The sequence below is a fragment of the Poromitra crassiceps genome, assembly GCF_964638095.1.
Source record: "Poromitra crassiceps genome assembly, chromosome: 27".
NCBI lineage: Eukaryota > Metazoa > Chordata > Actinopteri > Beryciformes > Melamphaidae > Poromitra > Poromitra crassiceps.
Genome location: NC_139650.1, coordinates 7801783 through 7822831, shown reverse-complemented (window position 1 = coordinate 7822831; position 21049 = coordinate 7801783). Strand labels below are relative to the sequence as shown.

The 21049-nt window shown below is 44.9% G+C and overlaps 2 protein-coding genes across 2 annotated transcripts in view; one reads left to right on the top strand and one right to left on the bottom strand.

Annotated features, from left to right (window-relative positions):
• Nucleotides 1–1885: 1885 nt before the first annotated feature.
• LOC310799410 (protein SPMIP1) lies at nt 1886–9190 on the top strand (the record flags this gene model as incomplete). Its single annotated transcript, XM_083661997.1, has 4 exons — nt 1886–2049; nt 3889–4021; nt 5955–6051; nt 9072–9190. 4 exons carry the CDS (start codon nt 1886–1888, stop codon nt 9188–9190), a joined length of 513 nt encoding a protein of 170 aa, XP_083518123.1.
• A 3880-nt stretch (nt 9191–13070) lies between these two features.
• Nucleotides 13071–21049, bottom strand: part of flnba (filamin B a) — a 108304-nt gene continuing 100325 nt past the window's right edge. Inside the window, exons 46-51 of the mRNA XM_083661785.1 lie at nt 18090–18222; nt 17488–17664; nt 17116–17334; nt 15993–16123; nt 15698–15776; nt 13071–15166 (exon numbers count right to left, since the gene is read on the bottom strand). Coding sequence (XP_083517911.1) covers nt 14979–15166; nt 15698–15776; nt 15993–16123; nt 17116–17334; nt 17488–17664; nt 18090–18222 — 927 coding nt within the window. The 3' untranslated portion in view covers nt 13071–14978. The remainder of the gene's footprint in view (nt 15167–15697; nt 15777–15992; nt 16124–17115; nt 17335–17487; nt 17665–18089; nt 18223–21049) is intronic.

Below are 21049 nucleotides of genomic sequence, written 5' to 3'. Positions count from 1 at the left end.
GGCTTTTATCTCTACACAGCCTTCGAATCACATGCTACAAGCCAAGAATATGAACTTGTATATATTCCTGTAACGCTTGTATATTGCTAAACGCTCGGCAACTTCTGTGTGTTATGAAACGCATATAGCCTACCAGCGGGGCAATATGCCACAGCGACAACTGGGCCAAGGTAGAGGAAGCGTGTTGTAAACCAGAATCTAGACTATCTAGTGGAGAAAACAAAAGAAATGAAAAATCTGGTTGTTTTGTTGTGGATGCGCAGTGCATGCCTGCATGGAGGAATTGAAAATTTTATTCTAGCATACTTTAAATTTTATTCTAGCATACTGCACTATCTCAATTTGGCCATACCGCGATAATTGTAATAATTTTGGGCTTAATATGCATCGTAATTTAATATTTTATTTCATGGTCACATGTGGCCTTTCTTATCTCATAGTGCAAGTCGAGCTGTTTAAGTGCTTTAATTGCCTAATTTTGTCCCATGCATGATGCCCTTGCGCTGCCTATGATTTTATTGACACTGAACATTGTTTGACAAGCGAAAATAGTATAACATTTGTTTGGGGAGGGTATTTTTCCTATCACTTGTGGAGGGAAAATATATTTAGGTCAGAGAAGGGTCACCGCTTTTTATTTCAGAGTGTTCCAAATCCCTCCAGTGACCCTCCCTTCTAAATAACGAACGGTCCCTTACCAAGTTTTTCTCCTAGCAGTGGTTTCCAAACTGGGGTACTCGTACCCCTAGGGGCAGGGACGTGCATAAAACATTAGAGGGGCAGGGGCTCAAATTCTTAAAAGGGCGGCGGCGGAAATTTCAGGCAATTTGAAGGCCAATTTAGGGGTATAACTAATTTAAATATTCAGATTTTAACCAAATTTAGAGGAATATCTCATTTTATGACTGGCGGAGGCGGGGCTGGCGGGGTGTAAAACGGCATTACAGGCTGCTGCATGCCTGTTTGATGAAACTGAAATGTGTGTGTGTGTGTGTGTGGGCGGGGGGGGGGGGGGGGGGGGGTTGGGGGCGGCTTTCTGTATAATTCTTTGTTTTGACAAACATACATACCTTTTTGGGCTGCTGCCTTCAGGGGCGGCTTAGAAAAACACTGGTCCATGCAGAGGCCTATTAGAAATGATGCATTCAAGGCCAAGAGAGCTCAGAAAAGGCATTTCTCTTTGAATGCTGCCTTCAGTGACGGCATGGAAAGGGCAATTTCCATACAAAGCACCATTAGAAATGCTGCATTCATGGTCAGGAAAGGGCACTTTTTACAGACTGAAAAAAAGGCAGGGGCTCAAGCCCCCTTTGATGTCTATGTGTGCACGTGCCTGCCTAGGGGTACGTGGCGCCACGGGAGAAAGGATAAAATGGTCAAATGTAAGAATAATTGATGAAAATGAATAAAACGTTACAATAAATCTCCTAATTGCAACTCTTTCACTCCATTTCTTACTTTGTAATGTTATATTCTTCAAAAGGTGGGTTATCATTCATTGCATCATCTATACTACAGTATAGTTTTCTCTTGCGGTTCTCTAACCAAAATGTGGTAGTCGGGTAAAGGGGTACTTGGATTCAGAAATCAGGGAAAGGGGGTACTGAAGGCAAAAAAGAGAGAACCACTCACTGTCCTACAGTATTAAAACCATATTGCATTCAAAAGTGCTGGATATTTAGTTTTCTTTAAGATATTAAATGTATACTAGACTATTGATTTGTTCTGATTTGACTTGCTGTTCTACATTTAGACTTGAGACTTGACATTAATGACTTGGACTTGACTTGGTGGTCTACATTTAGACTTGAGACTTGACTTAATTGAGACTGACTGGGGACTGGAGTGAAGTTGACTGGGTCATCGTCTGGTTGTGTCTCAGCAGATGCGTGGGCTGCTCACCACTCAGAGTCAGAATGGCTACAGGGAGCAGATCCAGAAGGAGATGCTGAGTCGTCTGGCCTGGAGGGGGCGCTACGCCTCTCTGTACCCGTCCTGCTTCAAACCCCGCCCACTGGCCCAGCTGCCCCGGCCGCCAAAGCCGCGCCGGTGAGAGTCACACGAGTCACACCCACTGACCTATATTAATATGGACACCATGTCTCCACCTCCTGCACAGTAGTGACCGGTGGATGGGACCGGAGTGCAGGTTCGCGCAAATTGCCCGCAAGGACAAGATGCACGTAAGGGCGTGCAAATCGGCTCGTAAGTGGAAAACGCAAATAGCGCATGTGCTAAGATAGGTTCTTATAAGTTAACTGTATCTGTAATGTTTTATGATGTTGATGCAGGAGTAGGCTAACATTATGTGTGTTTTATGTGATTGGCTAAGTACTACTACGACAGTACTCGGACTCAGTGGTTAGCACTGTTGCCTCACAGCAGGAAGGTCCCGGGTTCGAATCCCAGTCCGTCCCAGGTCCTTTCTGTGTGGAGTTTGCATGCATGTTCTCCCCGTGTTCGTGTGGGTTTCCTCCCACCATCAAAGACATGTACTGTATGTTAGGGTTAAGACTCCTGTCAAAGACATGTATGTTAGGGTTAACTTAAGACTCTTGTCAGTGCCCCTGACCAAGGCAATGGCAAAAATAACTGGTGTTGGTCCCCGGGCGCTGACCTGCAGCTGCCCACTGCTCCTAGTTCTAGGAAGGTTCCTAGTAGAGGATGGGTCAAATGCAGAGGATGAATTTCCCCATGGGCATTAGTCTGGCGCCACGGAAACAGGCAACAGGGATAAGCCCTCCCCAGCTCTACAGCTGCTCTCCCTTTGGTGCGACTGTTTCGGTGGCAGCCGGATGTTCGCTCCCGGCTTATTACAAACTCTGTCATTGGCTCCGACCATGTCAATCAGAGCGGCTTCCTCTCCCTCCTCCCTGTGTGTCGCTGTAAATAGTGCCCTGCCGCCTCATGTGAAAACAACAACGCTAACTAGCTACTGTAGCAAGCTAACGGCAGAAACCTACACGCTAGCTCGTTGCTACACGCTGAAAACGACAAGTTGGATTGTAGGAAACTATTTTCCAAGGGCACTGCCGCTAAGCGCCGCCCATCGCAATCCCACTATGGAGACCTGCGGCGCCAGACTCCTCGGACGGAAGGGAGAGGAGGCTGGCCAGCGAGACTACATGGGTCATGGAGATAAATAAAGGATAACTTAAAGTCCCTGGAAACCAAAATCCACAAAAACGTTCTAACTATGTTATTTAGGGTCTTATGTTAGTAATTGTGTCTCAGAGATTACTATACATTACTTTGAACCCAAAGCCTTAAAATCAACACTTTTCTACAAGATTCTACAAGGTACTTCCTCATTGAAGAGAGCAGTGCGCAAGGTGCTAAAATGCAGGAGCTTATGACGTCATAAGCTCTATATAACCTTTGTACACGCGCGCAACGCGCCCTACTGTGTGTGTGTGTGTGTGTGTGAGTAACCTCGCGTCACCAGGCTGTGTCGAGCGCTATGCTGCTCTCTCTCTCTCTCTCTCTCACTAGTCCCGAGAGAGAGAGAGAGAGAGAGAGAGAGAGAGAGAGAGAGAGAGAGAGAGAGAGAGAGAGAGAGAGAGAGAGAGAGAGAGAGAAGCATAGCGCACACACAGCACACAGAGTGGGAGGGAGACAGACACTGAGCGAGCGCTGTGGGGGCAAAGAACGGACAGAGATCTCTTCTTCTCAGTACGCTATGCGCGAGGCGGAGCAACGCGCGACGTTCATCATCGTTCAAATTTGGCTGGTGGCTTATTAACATAGGGTCCTGTGATGTGATGAACTCAAAATGCTAAATAATAAAGAAATATTTCTGGTTTCCAGGGACTTTAACTAACCTGGTGATGATGATGATAATGATGATGATGATGAGGAAGCAGTGTTTTTCTGTGCTCCGCCCCCCAGGACGGTCCTACCTCCAGTTACCAAGGCACCTGAGCAACAGCGGGCTCCTCCTCCTCCTGTGGGGGAAGCAGGGGCGGTGATGCGGCCAGTCTCTCCTCAGACCAGACGAACTCTGTACCAGGCTACACACCATGTACACACACCTGTCTCACTACACACTACAATACAATAACTATACAGATATTAACATTGTTTTTTCTTGCCTTTTAAAAGTATAATCATCTCTAGTAGTATGATTGGGGGCCGAGTGTCACCCACACAGCCATTTAATGTTACTATGCTACATTTGGATTTTGCGATGCTCGGCTGTATCAACGCACCGCAAAATAACGTGGCGGCTAGTTTGACGGTGTATTCCGGAGTGGAGTCTGGCTTAGTCTCTCCCAGGCGCGGATTGGCTAATCGGGCGCTTCGGGCAGATGCCTGGTGGCCTGGCCTGGCATGGCCTGCACAATTTTTTTTTTTTTTTTGCAGGCCAGGCCACTCACAAACAAAAAACAGACAAGCCAAGACAGGACACTGCACTCTTCCTTAAATTAAGTTTGCTGTGAAGCTTTTGTACAGAGGCATGTTTTTGTTTTTACGTCTTCATATTATACTTGCCGTTATCTAGGCAATGTTGAATTCTATTAGTGAACAAATAGGTAACATGTAACATCACGTTAGCATTACATTCACCGAATCTTGCTTCAAACGGCCCAAATTTTTCGCATGTGTGTCCGCGTGTGTTGGCCTGGCCTGCATGGTATCTAATGCCAGGCCTGAATTATGGTCCCAGTCCGCCCCTGGTCTCTCCCCAGACTCAAATATTACATTGCTCCGCATACTACATAAATGAGTCTGTGCCAGTTCACAGCCACTGCTGGTTTTTGAAGGCGGGTTGAAAATTGAATGAGGTCGTAGCACCGATGAGCGGTTCGAAAAATGGGCTGCACAGCCCGTGTCGTCTGATCGCAAAGTCCTTACTGATTGGGGAGGAATGAATCCATCACTGGCATAATATGACTGGCCAAGCGAACGGTTCCCTCCCATAACCAGCCCTCTGAGGGAAAGTGTCCCAGACACAGAGAGAGCTCTGCAGCATGCAGTAACGTAGTGTATCAGACCCAGAGAGAGATCTGCAGCATGCAGTAAGGTAGTGTATCAGACCCAGAGAGAGATCTGCAGCATGCAGTAATGTAGTGTATCAGACACAGAGAGAGATCTGCAGCATGCAGTAACGTAGTGTATCAGACCCAGAGAGAGATCTGCAGCATGCAGTAATGTAGTGTATCAGACACAGAGAGAGATCTGCAGCATGCAGTAACGTAGTGTATCAGACCCAGAGAGCGATCTGCAGCATGCAGTAATGTAGTGTATGTGGCGTCGAGACTAAGTCTGGCTTGACTGCGGTCGGATTGCAGGCGGTCTGCAGTAGAAGGGCTTAAAAAAACTATGTGTAAATGGATGATCACAAAAAGGCAAACAAATCATCTCTGTTTGAAGTTATAATTGGCGTGAAATTTTCTGAAGGTTTAATCTTGCGGTTACGGCAAAGATGCGGTTAATAAATAACTTTTTAGGTGAGCATTTTGCTAGCTTCCTAAGCTAGCAGAGCGGTTAGCGGTAAGCGGGTAGGTGGGTGTTGTTTCACCTAAATTGGGTTGGGAAAATGATACACCTGTGTGGGGGGTCTGGGCGTGGGGGGTGGGGGGGGGGTGTCCGTGTGTGAGGGTGGGGGTGTCTGTGTGTCGTTGCATTACTGCCCCCCACTGGCCAACTTGAATGTATTAAGAAGAAGCAGAAAAAACCCCTTCACGTCACATTTGCGCCACTGTGTGGATCTCATCTGCAATTACTGCTTATGGCTATAGGTGTTGTCAGATAGAAGAAAACTGAAATCTTCTGTATTATCACTTTAAGGGCAAGGAAAGTCAGTGCTTTTCATCCCTTCTATGTTTTGGAGCGCATGTGCATGTGTGTATATTTCACAGTTTGTCATATTGCCTCAGTGCTCCTGTACGTCTGCAGTTTTTTACTATCTCCTAAAAGAAGGTCTCTAATACTAGCGTCTTGTGCATTGGAAGGGGCGGAGCCTGTACCTGCAGAGGCGTGGCCAGAAGAGCCCGGAGGAGAAATTCGACTACCCTCTGCTCTCGTCCTGGGAGTACGGGTGGAGGCTGGGTGAGATGGAGGCACTGTAGTCTGTTCTAGATTAAACTGGTCGACCTCTTTAACGTCTTCTTTAACTGGCTCTGTGTGTACAGGAGACTACAGACTGATCTATAGTTTAAAAGGCAGGAGACTACAGTCTGATCTAGTTTAACTGGCTATATGTGTACAGGAGACTACAGTCTGATCTAGTTTAACTGGCTCTATGTGTACAGGAGACTACAGTCTGATCTAGTTTAACTGGCTCTATGTGTACAGGAGACTACAGTCTGATCTAGTTTAACTGGCTCTATGTGTACATGAGACTACAGTCTGATATATAGTTTAACAGGCTCTATGTATAGCTACAGGATGTTACAGTCTGATCTAGTTTAAATGGCTCTATGTGTACAGGAGACTACAGTCTGATCTAGTTTAAATGGCTCTATGTGTACAGGAGACTACAGTCTGATCTAGTTTAACCGGCTCTGTGTGTAGACTACAGGAGACTACAGTCTGATCTAGTTTAACTGGCTCTATGTGTACAGGAGACTACAGTCTGATCTAGTTTAACTGGCTCTATGTGTACAGGAGACTACAGTCTGATCTAGTTTAACTGTCTCTATGTGTACAGGAGACTACAGTCTGATCTAGTTTAACTGTCTCTATGTGTACAGGAGACTACAGTCTGATCTAGTTTAACTGGCTCTATGTGTACAGAGACTACAGTCTGATCTAGTTTAACTGGCTCTATGTGTACAGGAGACTACAGTCTGATCTAGTTTAACTGGGTCTCTGTGTACAGGAGACTACAGTCTGATCTACTTTAACTGGCTCTATGTGTACAGGAGACTACAGTCTGATCTAGTTTAACTGGCTCTATGTGTACAGAGACTACAGTCTGATCTAGTTTAACAGGCTCTATGTGTACCGGAGACTACAGTCTGATCTAGTTGAACTGGCTCTATGTGTACAGGAGACTACAGTCTGATCTAGTTTAACAGGCTCTATGTGTATAGGAGACTACAGTCTGATCTAGTTTAACTGGCTCTATGTGTACAGGAGACTATAGTCTGATCTAGTTTAACTGGCTCTATGTGTACAGGAGACTACAGTCTGATATAGTTTAACTGGATCTATGTGTACAGGAGACTACAGTCTGATCTAGTTTAACAGGCTCTATGTGTACAGGAGATTACAGTCTGATCTATAGTTTGACAGGCTCTTTGTGTACAGGAGACTACAGTCTGATCTAGTTTAACAGGCTATATGTGTACAGGAGACTACAGTCTGATCTAGTTTAACAGGCTCTATGTGTACAGGATATTACAGTCTGATCTATAGTTTGACAGGCTCTATGTGTACAGAGACTACAGTCTGATCTAGTTTAACTGGCTCTATGTGTACAGGAGACTACAGTCTGATCTAGTTTAACTGGCTCTATGTGTACAGGAGACTACAGTCTGATCTAGTTTAACTGGCTCTATGTGTACAGAGACTACAGTCTGATCTATAGTTTAACAGACTCTATGTGTACAGAGACTACAGTCTGATCTAGTTTAACTGGGTCTCTATGTACAGGAGACTACAGTCTGATCTACTTTAACTGGCTCTATGTGTACAGAGACTACAGTTTGATCTAGTTTAACAGGCTCTATGTGTATAGGAGACTACAGTCTGATCTAGTTTAACTGGCTCTATGTGTACAGGAGACTATAGTCTGATCTAGTTTAACTGGCTCTATGTGTACAGGAGACTACAGTCTGATATAGTTTAACTGGATCTATGTGTACAGGAGACTACAGTCTGATCTAGTTTAACTGGCTCTATGTGTACAGGAGACTACAGTCTGATCTATAGTTTAACAGGCTCTATGTGTACAGAGACTACAGTCTGATCTATAGTTTAACAGGCTCTATGTGTACAGAGACTACAGTCTGATCTATAGTTTAACAGGCTCTATGTGTACAGATATTACAGTCTGATCTATAGTTTAACAGGCTCTATGTGTACAGATATTACAGTCTGATCTATAGTTTAACAGGCTCTATGTGTACAGAGACTACAGTCTGATCTATAGTTTAACAGGCTCTATGTGTACAGATATTACAGTCTGATATATAGTTTGACAGGCTCTATGTGTACAGGAGACTACAGTCTGATGTAGTTTAACAGGCTCTATGTGTACAGGAGACTACAGTCTGATCTAGTTTAACTGGCTCTATGTGTACAGGAGACTACAGTCTGATCTAGTTTAACAGGCTCTATGTGTACAGGAGACTACAGTCTGATGTAGTTTAACAGGCTCTATGTGTACAGAGACTACAGTCTGATCTAGTTTAACTGGCTCTATGTGTACAGAGACTACAGTCTGATCTAGTTTAACAGGCTCTATGTGTATAGAGACTACAGTCTAATCTAGTTTAAATGGCTCTATGTGTACAGGAGACTACAGTCTGATCTAGTTTAACTGGCTCTATGTGTACAGGAGACTACAGTCTGATCTATAGTTTGACAGGCTCTATGTGTACAGAGACTACAGTCTGATCTAGTTTAACTGGCTCTATGTGTACAGGAGACTACAGGCTGATCTAGTTTAACTGGCTCTATGTGTACAGACTACAGTCTGATATATAGTTCGACAGACTCTATGTGTACATGAGACTACAGTCTGATATATAGTTTAACAGGCTCTATGTGTACAGGAGACTGTAACAGTCTGATCTAGTTTAACTGGCTCTATGTGTACAGGAGACTACAGTCTGATCTAGTTTAACAGGCTCTATGTGTACAGGAGACTACAGTCTGATCTACTTTAACTGGCTCTATGTGTACAGAGACTACAGTCTGATCTAGTTTAACAGGCTCTATGTGTACATGAGACTACAGTCTGATCTAGTTTAACAGGCTCTATGTGTACAGGAGACTACAGTCTGATCTAGTTTAACTGGCTCTATGTGTACAGGAGACTACAGTCTGATCTAGTTTAACAGGCTCTATGTGTACATGAGACTACAGTCTGATCTATAGTTTGACAGGCTCTATGTGTACAGGAGACTACAGTCTGGACTACTGCCTTCCAGCCAGTGGCAGATCTTCAGTGGTGAAGAACACTTTCTACGCCAGGAATGGAGTCTTCAGCGTCCAATCAGCTGCTGACACTCTGGGTTGAAGCTCCGCCCTCACCAGCCACTACTATTCTTTACGTAGTTTTCAATGTCATTACATCTTATCTCACTTTTCTCCAGTTATTTAGATCATTTTCTGTTTGGAACTAACATCCCAAAGGAAAGCATATCATTCAAAATTGGCATATCATTTTGCACCAGTATAATGTGTAAAATGACCTACAACTGAAATCATTAAAGTTTCATTTAATCTAATGACTGTAATCTGCACGGAGTATAACTGAATAGGATGTGTCTAATGGGGTTTGAACTGTGAAGCTGCGCATTGAAATGGTTTATCTCCTGTGTGGACTCTCATGTGTATTTTCAAGGTTCCTTTCTGACCAAAACCTTTACCACAGACTGAGCATTGAAATGGTTTATATCCTGTGTGGACTTTCATGTGTTCTTTCAAGCGTCCTTCATGACCAAAACCTTTACCACAGACTGAGCATTGAAATGGTTTATCTCCTGTGTGGACTATCATGTGTCCGGTCAAGCTTACTTTATGACGAAAACCTTTACCACAGACTGAGCATTGAAATGGTTTATCACCTGTGTGGACTCTCATGTGTACTTTCAAGTTTCCTTTATGACCAAAACCTTTACCACAGACTGAGCATTGAAATGGTTTATCACCTGTGTGGACTCTCATGTGTACTTTCAAGTGTCCTTTCTCAGCAAAACCTTTACCACAGACTGAGCACTGAAATGGTTTATCTCCTGTGTGGACTTTCATGTGTTCTTTCAAGCGTCCTTCATGACCAAAACCTTTACCACAGACTGAGCATTGAAATGGTTTATCTCCTGTGTGGACTCTCATGTGTCCGGTCAAGGTTACTTTATGACCAAAACCTTTACCACAGACTGAGCATTGAAATGGTTTATCTCCTGTGTGGACTCTCATGTGTCCGGTCAAGGTTACTTTATGACCAAAACCTTTACCACAGACTGAGCATTGAAATGGTTTATCACCTGTGTGGACTCTCATGTGTACTTTCAAGTTTCCTTTCTCAGCAAAACCTTTACCACAGACTGAGCATTGACATGGTTTATCTCCTGTGTGGACTTTCATGTGTTCTTTCAAGCGTCCTTCATGACCAAAACCTTTACCACAGACTGAGCATTGAAATGGTTTATCACCTGTGTGGACTCTCATGTGTACTTTCAAGTTTCCTTTCTCAGCAAAACCTTTACCACAGACTGAGCATTGACATGGTTTATCTCCTGTGTGGACTTTCATGTGTTCTTTCAAGCGTCCTTCATGACCAAAACCTTTACCACAGACTGAGCATTGAAATGGTTTATCACCTGTGTGGACTCTCATGTGTACTTTCAAGTGTCCTTTCTCAGCAAAACCTTTACCACAGACTGAGCATTGAAATGGTTTATCTCCTATGTGGACTCTTATGTGTACTTTCAAGGTTCCTTTCTGACCAAAACATTTACCACAGACTGAGCATTGAAATTGTTTATCTCCTGTGTGGACTCTCATGTGTATTTTCAAGGTTGCATTCCGACCAAAACTGCAACCACACACTGAGCATTGAAATAGTTGATCTCCTGTGTGGACTCCCATGTGTCGTTTCAATTTTCCTTCATGACCAAAACTGTTACCACAGACTGAGCATTGAAATGGTGTATCTCCTGTGTGGATTCTCATGTGTCTGGTCAAGTCTCTGTTATAACCAAATCTTTCACCACCATCTGAACAAGTAAAGTGTTTATTCCCAAGAACGTCACTGTTTTTCTCTGTGTCTAAGAGAGACTGAGACTGGTGTTCACTAGTTTTTGTCCAATTGTCACTGTCTTCAGTCTCAGAAGAATCTGAAGTCTTTCCAGCACTAGCTGGTTCTGCTCCACAGTCCTCTCCATCAACTTCTGTTTTCTTCTGTTCAGTTGAGCTGCTGGCTAGAGGCTCTGCCTCTCTCTTCTCCTCAGTTTGGCTTTGATGAAGCTGTGATGACAGAGGTTTATCTTCCTCATCTTCACTCTTCACAGGAACAGGAGTGAATTGGAACTTGGTGATATCAGCCTCCTCCAACCCTTGAAGCTGCTCTCCCTCCTGACTGGTCCAGAGTTCCTCCTGTTCCTCTTTAATTTGTTGTTGCTCTGGGTCCTCTTGAAGCTGCTCTCCCTCTTGACTGATCCAGAGTTCCTCCTGTTCCTCTTTAATGTGTGGTGCCTCTGGGTCCTCCTGGTCCAGACTGGGGCTCCACTCCTGCAGCTCAGGGGGAACTTCTTTAATGACCAACAGCTGCTGGAAGTCTGGAGGTACGGCTGCTCTGTGTAACCACACTTCAGGATTCAAAACAGTGTCCATGTTAGGTGGGAGACTACTGGATTCACGCGCAGACAATTGACGGGCTTGACACTTGACACTTAACTGGAACTAGCAACAGACAAACCTGCAGCCAAGAACAAAGACTGTATGTAGGGTGTTGCAGAAGTAGACCTTAAAGTGAATTTACGATCTGACAGCATGAAGCTGGCAGAGCAGACACTTATAGCCCTCGAACATGACATCACATTACAATGACATTATGAGTGAAATCACTAACCCTCAACAGTGACATCATGTGAGGTGTAAGTCATCAATGATGACATTATCATCCATTATGACATCATCACTGTGGCATCATAAGCTTCAACAGTGACATCATATGCCAAGAGTGACAACATCAGTGGAAACCATCAATGATGACATTATCATCAATGATGACATCATCACTGTTGACATCCTTGGTGACCTCATCATCAGCGGTGACATCATCTAACATCACCCCCCCCCCCACACACACACACCCCTCAGACAGGCAACAAGGCTCTGTATGCAGCCTGTGTTAAAGCCCCCCCCCCCCCCCCCCAGTCAGTTTTCAGCCTGTGTAAATCCTGGGTGAAGTGGCACACACACACACACACACACACACACACACATATAGATTTTTGTGAGAGATCATTTCACTTGGAGCAAAGGGAAAAAGTAAAAATTGTGTGTGTGCTGCCCCCCCCCCCCCCCCCCCCCCCACCGTCTTTACTTTTACTCCAAGTGAAATGTTTTATGGTCACTCACGATTCAGTAGGTCACTGGTTGGCTTGGTTCCAGCTTTAAAACTCTGATCTTTCTAAATGTCTCTGCTCTGAGTTCTCTGCGGCGCAGGACACGTCATGTGACTGTTCAGCTCCATTGTCATGTCATCATATGTCACTGAAAGACAACAACCAATCATGTTTGTCATGTCATTCAGGGCAGTGGTGGCCCAACGGTTAGAGAAGCGAGCTTGTGACCGGAAGGTCATCGGTTCAATCCCCGGAACCGACAGGATAAATCTGGGTGGGCAAAGTGAAAAGGCAGCGCTTGCCCCTCCCTCATTACCACCACTGAGGTGCCCTTGAGCAAGGCTCTTAACCCCAACTGCTCAAGTGGAGCTGATCAGTGGCCAGCAGATCAGACTGTGGTTGTACTGGTCAGCTTCCAGGTATGAATGTATGTGTGAATGTGAACAGGGCGCTCCTGAAAAAGAGAGCATTGCTCAGTGAGACTCCCCCTGTTTAAATAAAGGTAAAAAGAAAAACGTACAACCACTTAGTATTAGTACCCATTAGTATCCCTCCAAGCTAATCAGCTAAACTCGGCTCTCTCTACAGTCTTGACTGCCTATGTCCACAACACGGCGACCACATCACTTGCTGGAAGCGTAGATGAGTGAGTACAACATCAATGTTAATGATAAATATTGATGCCCGGAGCGTTGGTGCCGTGACCTCTACTTGAGGATATCTTGGTCTGCTTTCCAATCCAGCGGTCAGAGGCAGGAGGCTGAAGAACGTGATGCACAATCTGTTCTCTTTTGTTCCAGCTGATTTTAATTATCAAATGTACATCATCATCTGTGGGTGCAGTTTCACATTTACTAAGACAAAATGACAGAAGAGAGACCCCCCCCCCCCCCCCACACACACAAAATACACTCATCCCTTGTGAATCAAAACTACTGCTGATTAGACAACATCCAGTTCAGACAGAAACTTCCAGATTTGTCCAGGAACAGATTCACATCTGGGTTTACATCTGCAGCAGCGATCTGATAACCTCACGAGGCAGTGAGCTCACGATCACACGAGCCATCGTACCCAGCAGGGGGTCGGACTCGGACCAATCAGGGTCCAGAGGCAGCTACGGGGGGTGGGGGGGGGATGTAGCCGTGACGTCAGCGAGAAGCGAGCCCACGATAGACGGTGATGACAAATTGTTCATCCAATCACCTGCGCAAGTTTTTTTTCTTTTTTTTAAGTGCCCGCCCTTGGAAACGGTTTCCAATGACGACATCCCAGATGGTTCTGTGTAGCAAGCCATCTGGCAGTGTCAGATTGCCGATCTGGTGGTTTCTGCAGCGACCCTCACAGCCTGATCACTGATAACTGATAATAGCCCTCTATTCATTATGGCAACATTATTGACACACAGAATTCTGGTAAGTAAGGTTGAGACAAAGAAAACAACGATAATAAACATCAGTAGTAAAGAAACACAAACCATTTCCAGGGCAAAAACCTCAAAAGTGTTCAAACTCCAAACTGCAGCATCAGCTTCTCTCCTCATTTAACAATTATGGCATTTAATCATTTTATTTTTGTTCACGGCAGTGCTGTGGAAATGTAATGTAGTGATTACACACACACACATACAAACAAACACTTGTCTGAAAACGTACTGGCTGCTTTCATTGAGAACAGATGTGACAGACCAGTAAAAGCAGTTCAAGGTTTACCAGCATTCAAACTGGTCATTAATACAAAACCAGACAGAAGCCAAATCCCTTTTAAGTGGTGTTTGTTTTCTGGTTTGCCGCACTGTAAGCTGAGGGAAAGCATTTGAAGGAATGGAAGGTTTATCTGGTCCTGGTCCGACCTGAATCCAGATTCCAAATCCAGTTTTAATTCTACGCAGTGACAGCAGGAGGGACATTCTCACCTAAAACCAGCAATCAGATTATTTACCAAATCAAGTATAAAAACTATTGTCAAGTGCAAATTTCAATCAAGGACATTTTCAGGGCAAAAATCAATAATCCTCTCTGTCCATTACTGACCGTTTCTGTTTGTATATTTAACATTTCCACTCGGATTTCTCTGTAGCCCTAAAGGGGACATGGGGGGGGGTAGGGGACATGGGGGGGGGGGGGGGGGGGGGGGGGTTGGCACGCACCAGAAACTTATTTTATTAAAAAATAATAATAATTTGCCCATGTCCCCTGGGATTTCTGATACGCTGCAAAAAAAGTAAGAACAAAAGAAAAGTTTTTCAGTGTTACATGGTTTTAAAATCGTATTCATCATGAAACAATAAAAAGGATGTGCCAAAAATGAGCTCAGTCACATGACATCCACTCAGGTCAAGACGCCATCACATGACATCCACTCATGTCAAGATGCCGTCACATGACATCCACTCATGTCAAGATGCCGTCACATGACATCCACTCATGTCAAGATGCCGTCACATGACATCCACTCATGTCAAGATGCCGTCACATGACATCCACTCATGTCAAGATGCCGTCACATGACATCCACTCATGTCAAGATGCCGTCACATGACATCCACTCATGTCAAGAGGACGTCACCAGACTGAAGAAAATCCTCTCAACACTTCAGATCTGAAGCTACACTTTTCTGTCTTTCTTTCTTTTTTTGCAGCGTAGCGAGTTTTCAGTTGAATTCAAGCAAACAAAAATGGCGCAGAAGCATTGCAAGCGGCTGCTCTCCCTTCATCGCTCCCTCCTGGTGCATCATGGGACGGTGACGTGGAAGGGGGACCCCGCCACGTGCTCGTCGCCCCACTTGACCAGCAGCACGTACGGGCCCCGCTCCTTGAGCACGTAGCTGACGTGGTACTGCAGGTTCCCCAGGTGCCTCACCACCACCTCCTCACAGGGGAGCTGGGGACCGTGCACACCCACCAGCAGCATGTTGGAGCCTGGGGGGAGAGGGAGGAAGCAATGATGATGATCGGTGATGACTTCTAACCAGGCTTTGGCGAGTAATGGATTATGTCATGAGATTACAAAAAAAACTCTAACCGTAACCCCTTACAGTTGCAAAAACAAAGATGTAATCAAGATTATAAATGGGATTACTAGCAGGATTGCAATTTTAACATACATTTCAAAATAAAGAACGGTCTGCAGCCGTGTTATTTTCACTTTGTATTATTATGAATGAGAAACAGGTGACAGATAGATTGGCTGAAAGCTGCTGTAACCAACACATTTTGTTGGAGAACTGTCCTCCTGTGGAGCATGCATGCCCCCAGACTCCAGTAGTCAAATGCAGTAAATTTGTTAAAAAGTAATCCAAAAGTAACAGAAAGTTACTTTAATATTGTGATACTTGGATTACATTACCGATTACAATTTTTTTTTCTTTTTTTTCTTTTTCTCTGTCTCGTGTTTAAGTAACTGTCAAATAAATCACATAAAGAGTCAAAGAGAAGTGGAGCTGTGCTGACCGGCCTTGCTGCAGTCCAGAGAGAAGCTGTTCCTCTGTCCCAGGACGGCCCTGCTGAGGCCCGGGCCGCGGATCAGCACCTTAATCAAAATAATAATAATAACAACAACAACAACAACAACAACAACAACAATAATAATAATAATAATAATTTATTCACACATCATAAATGTTACAGGTAAGCAGACAGGTACAGTCAAGAGATATGTAGACGTGTGATGGGCACCCCAAAGAAGCTCACTAGAGCTAGTAGGCGAAAAGGCAAATAAAGAAGACATCAAGCATTGATTATTTACCTTGCTGGCGTCGGAGGCGTCCCGCCGCGGTGCCACGCTCAGCGCCGGGCCCGACGCCCGCGCCGACACCACCGGCTCCACCGTCAGGGTGGACGTCTCGCTGGCGTTCGTCACGTTCACCAGCCGAGGACCTGAGAGAGGACAGGGGGGAAAACACACACACACACACACACACACACACAGTAAACTTGATTTGAAACACATTCAACTCAGAAACAGTTTCTCAAAGAGCTTCACTGAGAGCAAAGAATAAGAAGTATGAAGAGAAAATACAGTGAGACAATACATGAAAACAAGGGATTACATCGAATGTGTGAATAATAAAATAAGTCTGAGAATAAGTGCAAGTGAAATGAACAATGTCAAATTATATTCTTTACATACTTCAGACCCCAGTAAGCTGCAGCTAATGAACTGTAGATACAAAGCCGCTCCTGAACTTGTCTATCTGTCTATCTATCTGCCCCCTAGTGGCTGCCAGGAGACATTTCAGTATCTCCAGACACTGACATGCCCCTAGTAGTCACTAGAAAAGAAAATCTTGAACTTGAGGCAATAGACCCTTCTCACGGGGGCCATTTTGTGTCGAAGAGGCAGAATAAACACAGGTGCAAGCAAAACACTAATGAGGGTTTCCTTCTTCCATGATTGGAAGTTGGAAACCCTCATTAGTGTTTTGCTTGCACCTGTGTTTATCCTGCCTCTTCGACACAAAATGGCCCCCATGAAAAGGGTCTATTGCCTAGCCTACTGTATTAGGTAACCAGTGTGATCTTCAACTTGAACAAAACTATTTTTCTATTGCCATTTTAATTGTTTGGTTTTAAAAGAAGCAACTCATTGTTAAAATAAAAATTATGTTTTTTGGAAGTCTCTCGTCTCTTGTTCAGTTGTGTTTGAACCTGTGTTGACCTTTAAGTTATCAAGTGTAATTCAGAGGAATCAGAGAAAATCATTCTGGGTATTTCCTAGGGCACAATTCCCTAGGTGGCGTTGTCTAGTGTCTCTACTTCTACTTTTCTTCTTTTCTTTTCACCTGTTTCCATTACCGATGGCGTTACCTGCATAATGGCAGGTGGTGAGATGCTTGAACATTATGCAGCAGAGCAGTGTTCAGCCATACCTGTGACTTTGGCCTTGAAGGGGCTTCCTGAGATGTGGTTGGGGCCTCCATACTTGATGCTGACCAGGTAGTTCCCGGGGGCCATGGGGGTGTACTGCACCCTGTAGCCCTCCGAAGCCTCCTGGCAGTCCATCTTCACCTTGGACGGGCCCTCGATGGTCACGGCCAGCGCCCCGGGGCCCGCCCTGCTGCTGTTGATGATGAACTCTGACTGCGTCCCTGCAACGCAAACACACAACACAATGTATGACTCAGATCATCAAAACCACAACACAAACAACACAACACAATGTATGACTCAGCTAATCAAAAACACAAGCAGCCAACAGAGGACGTGTAAAGTCAGACAGACAGCTCAGCAGGTCACTCTACCTGTTGTGCCTCTCTCCAGTCCGGCTCCGTACGCCGTCACCAGGCCAGGCTCTCCGCCCTGCCCTGGCTCCCCCACACGGACCTGGAAGGGGCTTCCTGGGATGTGGGCACCATTGAACTTGACGTGGACGGAGTGCAGGCCGTTCTCTCTGGGGATGAAGCGCACCGCAAACTTATCTGCAGACGGGACAGAGCGGTCGTCAGAGCAAGTCACGGTCAAGTTTATTTGTATAGCCCTAGTTCATAAGCGTGTCTCAGAGCACTTTACAGAGGATACAGTATCTCTAGCTAATTCTAGTTAAGCACTATGAATTAACAGGATTGTCAAGACCTGTTCACAGTGCTCTCATCATATCAGCTTTATTTCAGCTGAAAAGTCTATGGGAATTGAGTAGTGTTGTGGACGGAGGAGTGACTGGGCTTGTCTTAGCTCCCAGTAATGCCCAATGTGATACTTTTTCATGTTCAAGAGGCACTTTTTCAATTTCCAGGGTAGAAGCACTTCAGCCAAACTCTGGAGTTTAGTTGCTTAGTATACAGTAGGTAATATTAACTGTGTCCCACCCACTCTCTCTCACACACACACACACACACACACACACCTCTCTCCAGCTCGGTCACAGCGCACTCCTCCAGTGCTCCGGACGGACTGTGGACCTTGGCCTCCATCTTTCCCTGTGCTCCGTTCAGACGCACTGCAAAGGATGCTGGGTGATTCGCCTTCAGGCCCGACTCCTGACACACACACATGGTCAGTGTAGAGAGGCATGGGTTTATATAAATACAGAGAGGAAGTTAGGAAACACACACTAGAGATGAGCAGATAAAGTAAGTAAAGGTAAGGTAAAGTCCCACTGATTGTCACACAATGTGTGAAATTTGTTCTCCGCATTTGACCCATCCCCTGGGGGAAGGGTGAGCGGCAGCGTGCGCCGCGCTCGGGAATCATATGGTGATCTAACCCCCCAATTCCAATCCTTTGATGCTGAGTGTCAAGCAGGGAGGCAAATGGGTCCCATTTTTATAGTCTTTGGTATGACTCGGCCGGGGATCGAACTCACGACCTCCCAGTCTCAGGGCGGACACTCAGACCACAAGGCCACTAAGCTGATGGACTCTGACGCCATCCGAATCCGCATGTACACATAACTCATCCACCCGCCACCCTTCCTTATTTATGTTTGCATGCTGCAGTCCACTACTCTCTTGTATAATAGACAGCGGGGCTGGACTTGTTTTCACCTTGTGAGTCTGTGTGTGTCATCATGGCCAAATGTGGTCCTGGAGACACCTATCGCAGCGGGAACTACCACAGAAGCCGTCCTTTTCCAGGTGTTTATAATAGACAGCTGTCTGTCTGCCTGTGTTTGGGGAGACGCACTTCGTTTCACATCGTTTCTGCTGCTACCATGTGTGCTGTGTGTGTAAGAGAGGACCTTCTGGATGTTAGAACAACACTGATCCTGTCGGCGTGTCTGGACATTTAAATCATCATTGAAGTTGTGCTGCTGTGCCTCCCTTGTGTGTAAATGCAGACTGTGTTCATGAGGCTAATGACTCCTGTTGTGGACATGAAGCTTCAAATATGTTCACATTTTAGAGAATGCAATTCATATTTTACTCATGTATGTAGGCCTATTATTTCACCCACTATTAATCAGAATGTATTTTTATGACCTGACCTGCCCCAGCCATGGTCCATGGTCCAACTGCAGATCCATGCATATCTAACACACCCACACAGAGGAGGGTAGCAGCTAGACAGGTAGGTCCAGCTGCTCATCCTCCTGTTCCCTTCACCAGTTTCTATGCTAGTCTTTTCTACCTGACTCTACTGGACGATCCTGGACTCTACTGGCGGCCCTCTCTTACCTGCGCTCCCGCTGGTGCCGCTGCAGCAGACAGACGCAGTCAAGTTCATAAGCAGAGAGAGAGAGAGAAACCATACCACTGCACAACATTATTCCTGCCTATTAAACATGTGTCCTGTGGAACACATCTGGAAACATATAATTATTCACAGTTAAAACTAAAACTGTTGTCAGTTTAAATGAATAGTTCACTCAAAATGGTTAATTCTGTCCTCATCTACTCACCCTCAGGCGAATATAATCTCATTATAGTTCCTATAGTTAGAGAGAAACTTTTCTTACAATATAATCTCCAGAAAATTACATTCAGTGTAATATCATGAGATAAACAGTACAGCTGCACCAAGTATTCAACTTCCTTTTTTTATCATAGTGTTTATTATTAATGCTCTGATTATAATAATGATCTCTCCTATGTGGTTTTGTTAGCGTGTTGGTTTTTATTAGTGTGTTTTTAATGAAGGACTGTTGAAAGAGTTGCTAACTTGAGCTGAAAGAGATCATAATAAAACTAAAATAACAATCTGTATCATCTTTTAAATTGCTGATTCAAACTAATACAAAAACTGACTGCGGACTTTACGGTGTTACACCTCAAGTAAAAGTAATTATTCTGGGTATTTTCCTGAAGCAGTACTGCAGTAGCTCACTGTGCTGCTCCACAGGTAACAACAGGTTTAATAAACAGGAATAAGCCTATAATAGAGACTGAACAGACAGACTCGTCATCTACGACTACAGACTACAGCCAAGAGAGGAGAGGAGAGCCGCTGCGGTCTGCAACTGTCTGCTGTCGCTAGGCAACCATGGAGCTGCCGCCGATGATGATGATGATGATGAAGATGACGATGCTGTTAAAAGCCTTTAAATGAAACACAAGAGAAACACCGGCAGTTCCACACCAGACAGAGGGGGGGCGACCACAGCCAGGCACAGACCAGTCCCACCAGTCTGATGTGTGTTTGTGACGTCCTGCTGAGTCCAGGTTTTCCTGGCAGGATCGGAACCGGCAACTGTGAACTCTGCAGGCTGGTGACAGACTGCTGGCCTGACCTGGCTGTGGTCTCTTCCATGGGGCCAGTTGCATAAAGACGTCAAGCCTAACTCTGTTTATCTACAGTACTGGGTTCCACTGATTTGGGTTTTTGAAGGCTGATACGGACGGTTGTGTATTGATGCTGCCGACAGCGACCCGGGCAAGCTGACCGCAGATATTCAGTGTGTTAACATGTTTCTATGGAGCCCAGGAGCGGCCATGCGGAGAAAACTAATTTATGTTGTGGCCACATTTTACTGTAACGTGCGTGCAATATGCAATTCCAACTCTCATTTTATTTTTTCATGCGCACAAGATACAAGTCGTTCCCTCGATTTCCTCTTTACGTGCGCACAAATTGCCAAAACGTGCCCTCAAAATAGTGATATCGTGCTCTCGACATACATGCACTCTTCATGAGCTTATAAAGAGAGGTCTCAATGTGGTGCTGTCCTGGCTGTGTTACAAACACCTGACTGTGTTTACATGGCCTGAAGGTTAGCTAAATATGTCGAGATAATTATATATTGGCCTTGACATATATATTGGGGGATTTGTCTATATTCAGTGTCAACAGACAATGGATATTAACACACCAAATCCTTACTAGGCCAATCTGCAATACCTAAAAGCAGTACTTTTTAAGTTTAAGTTT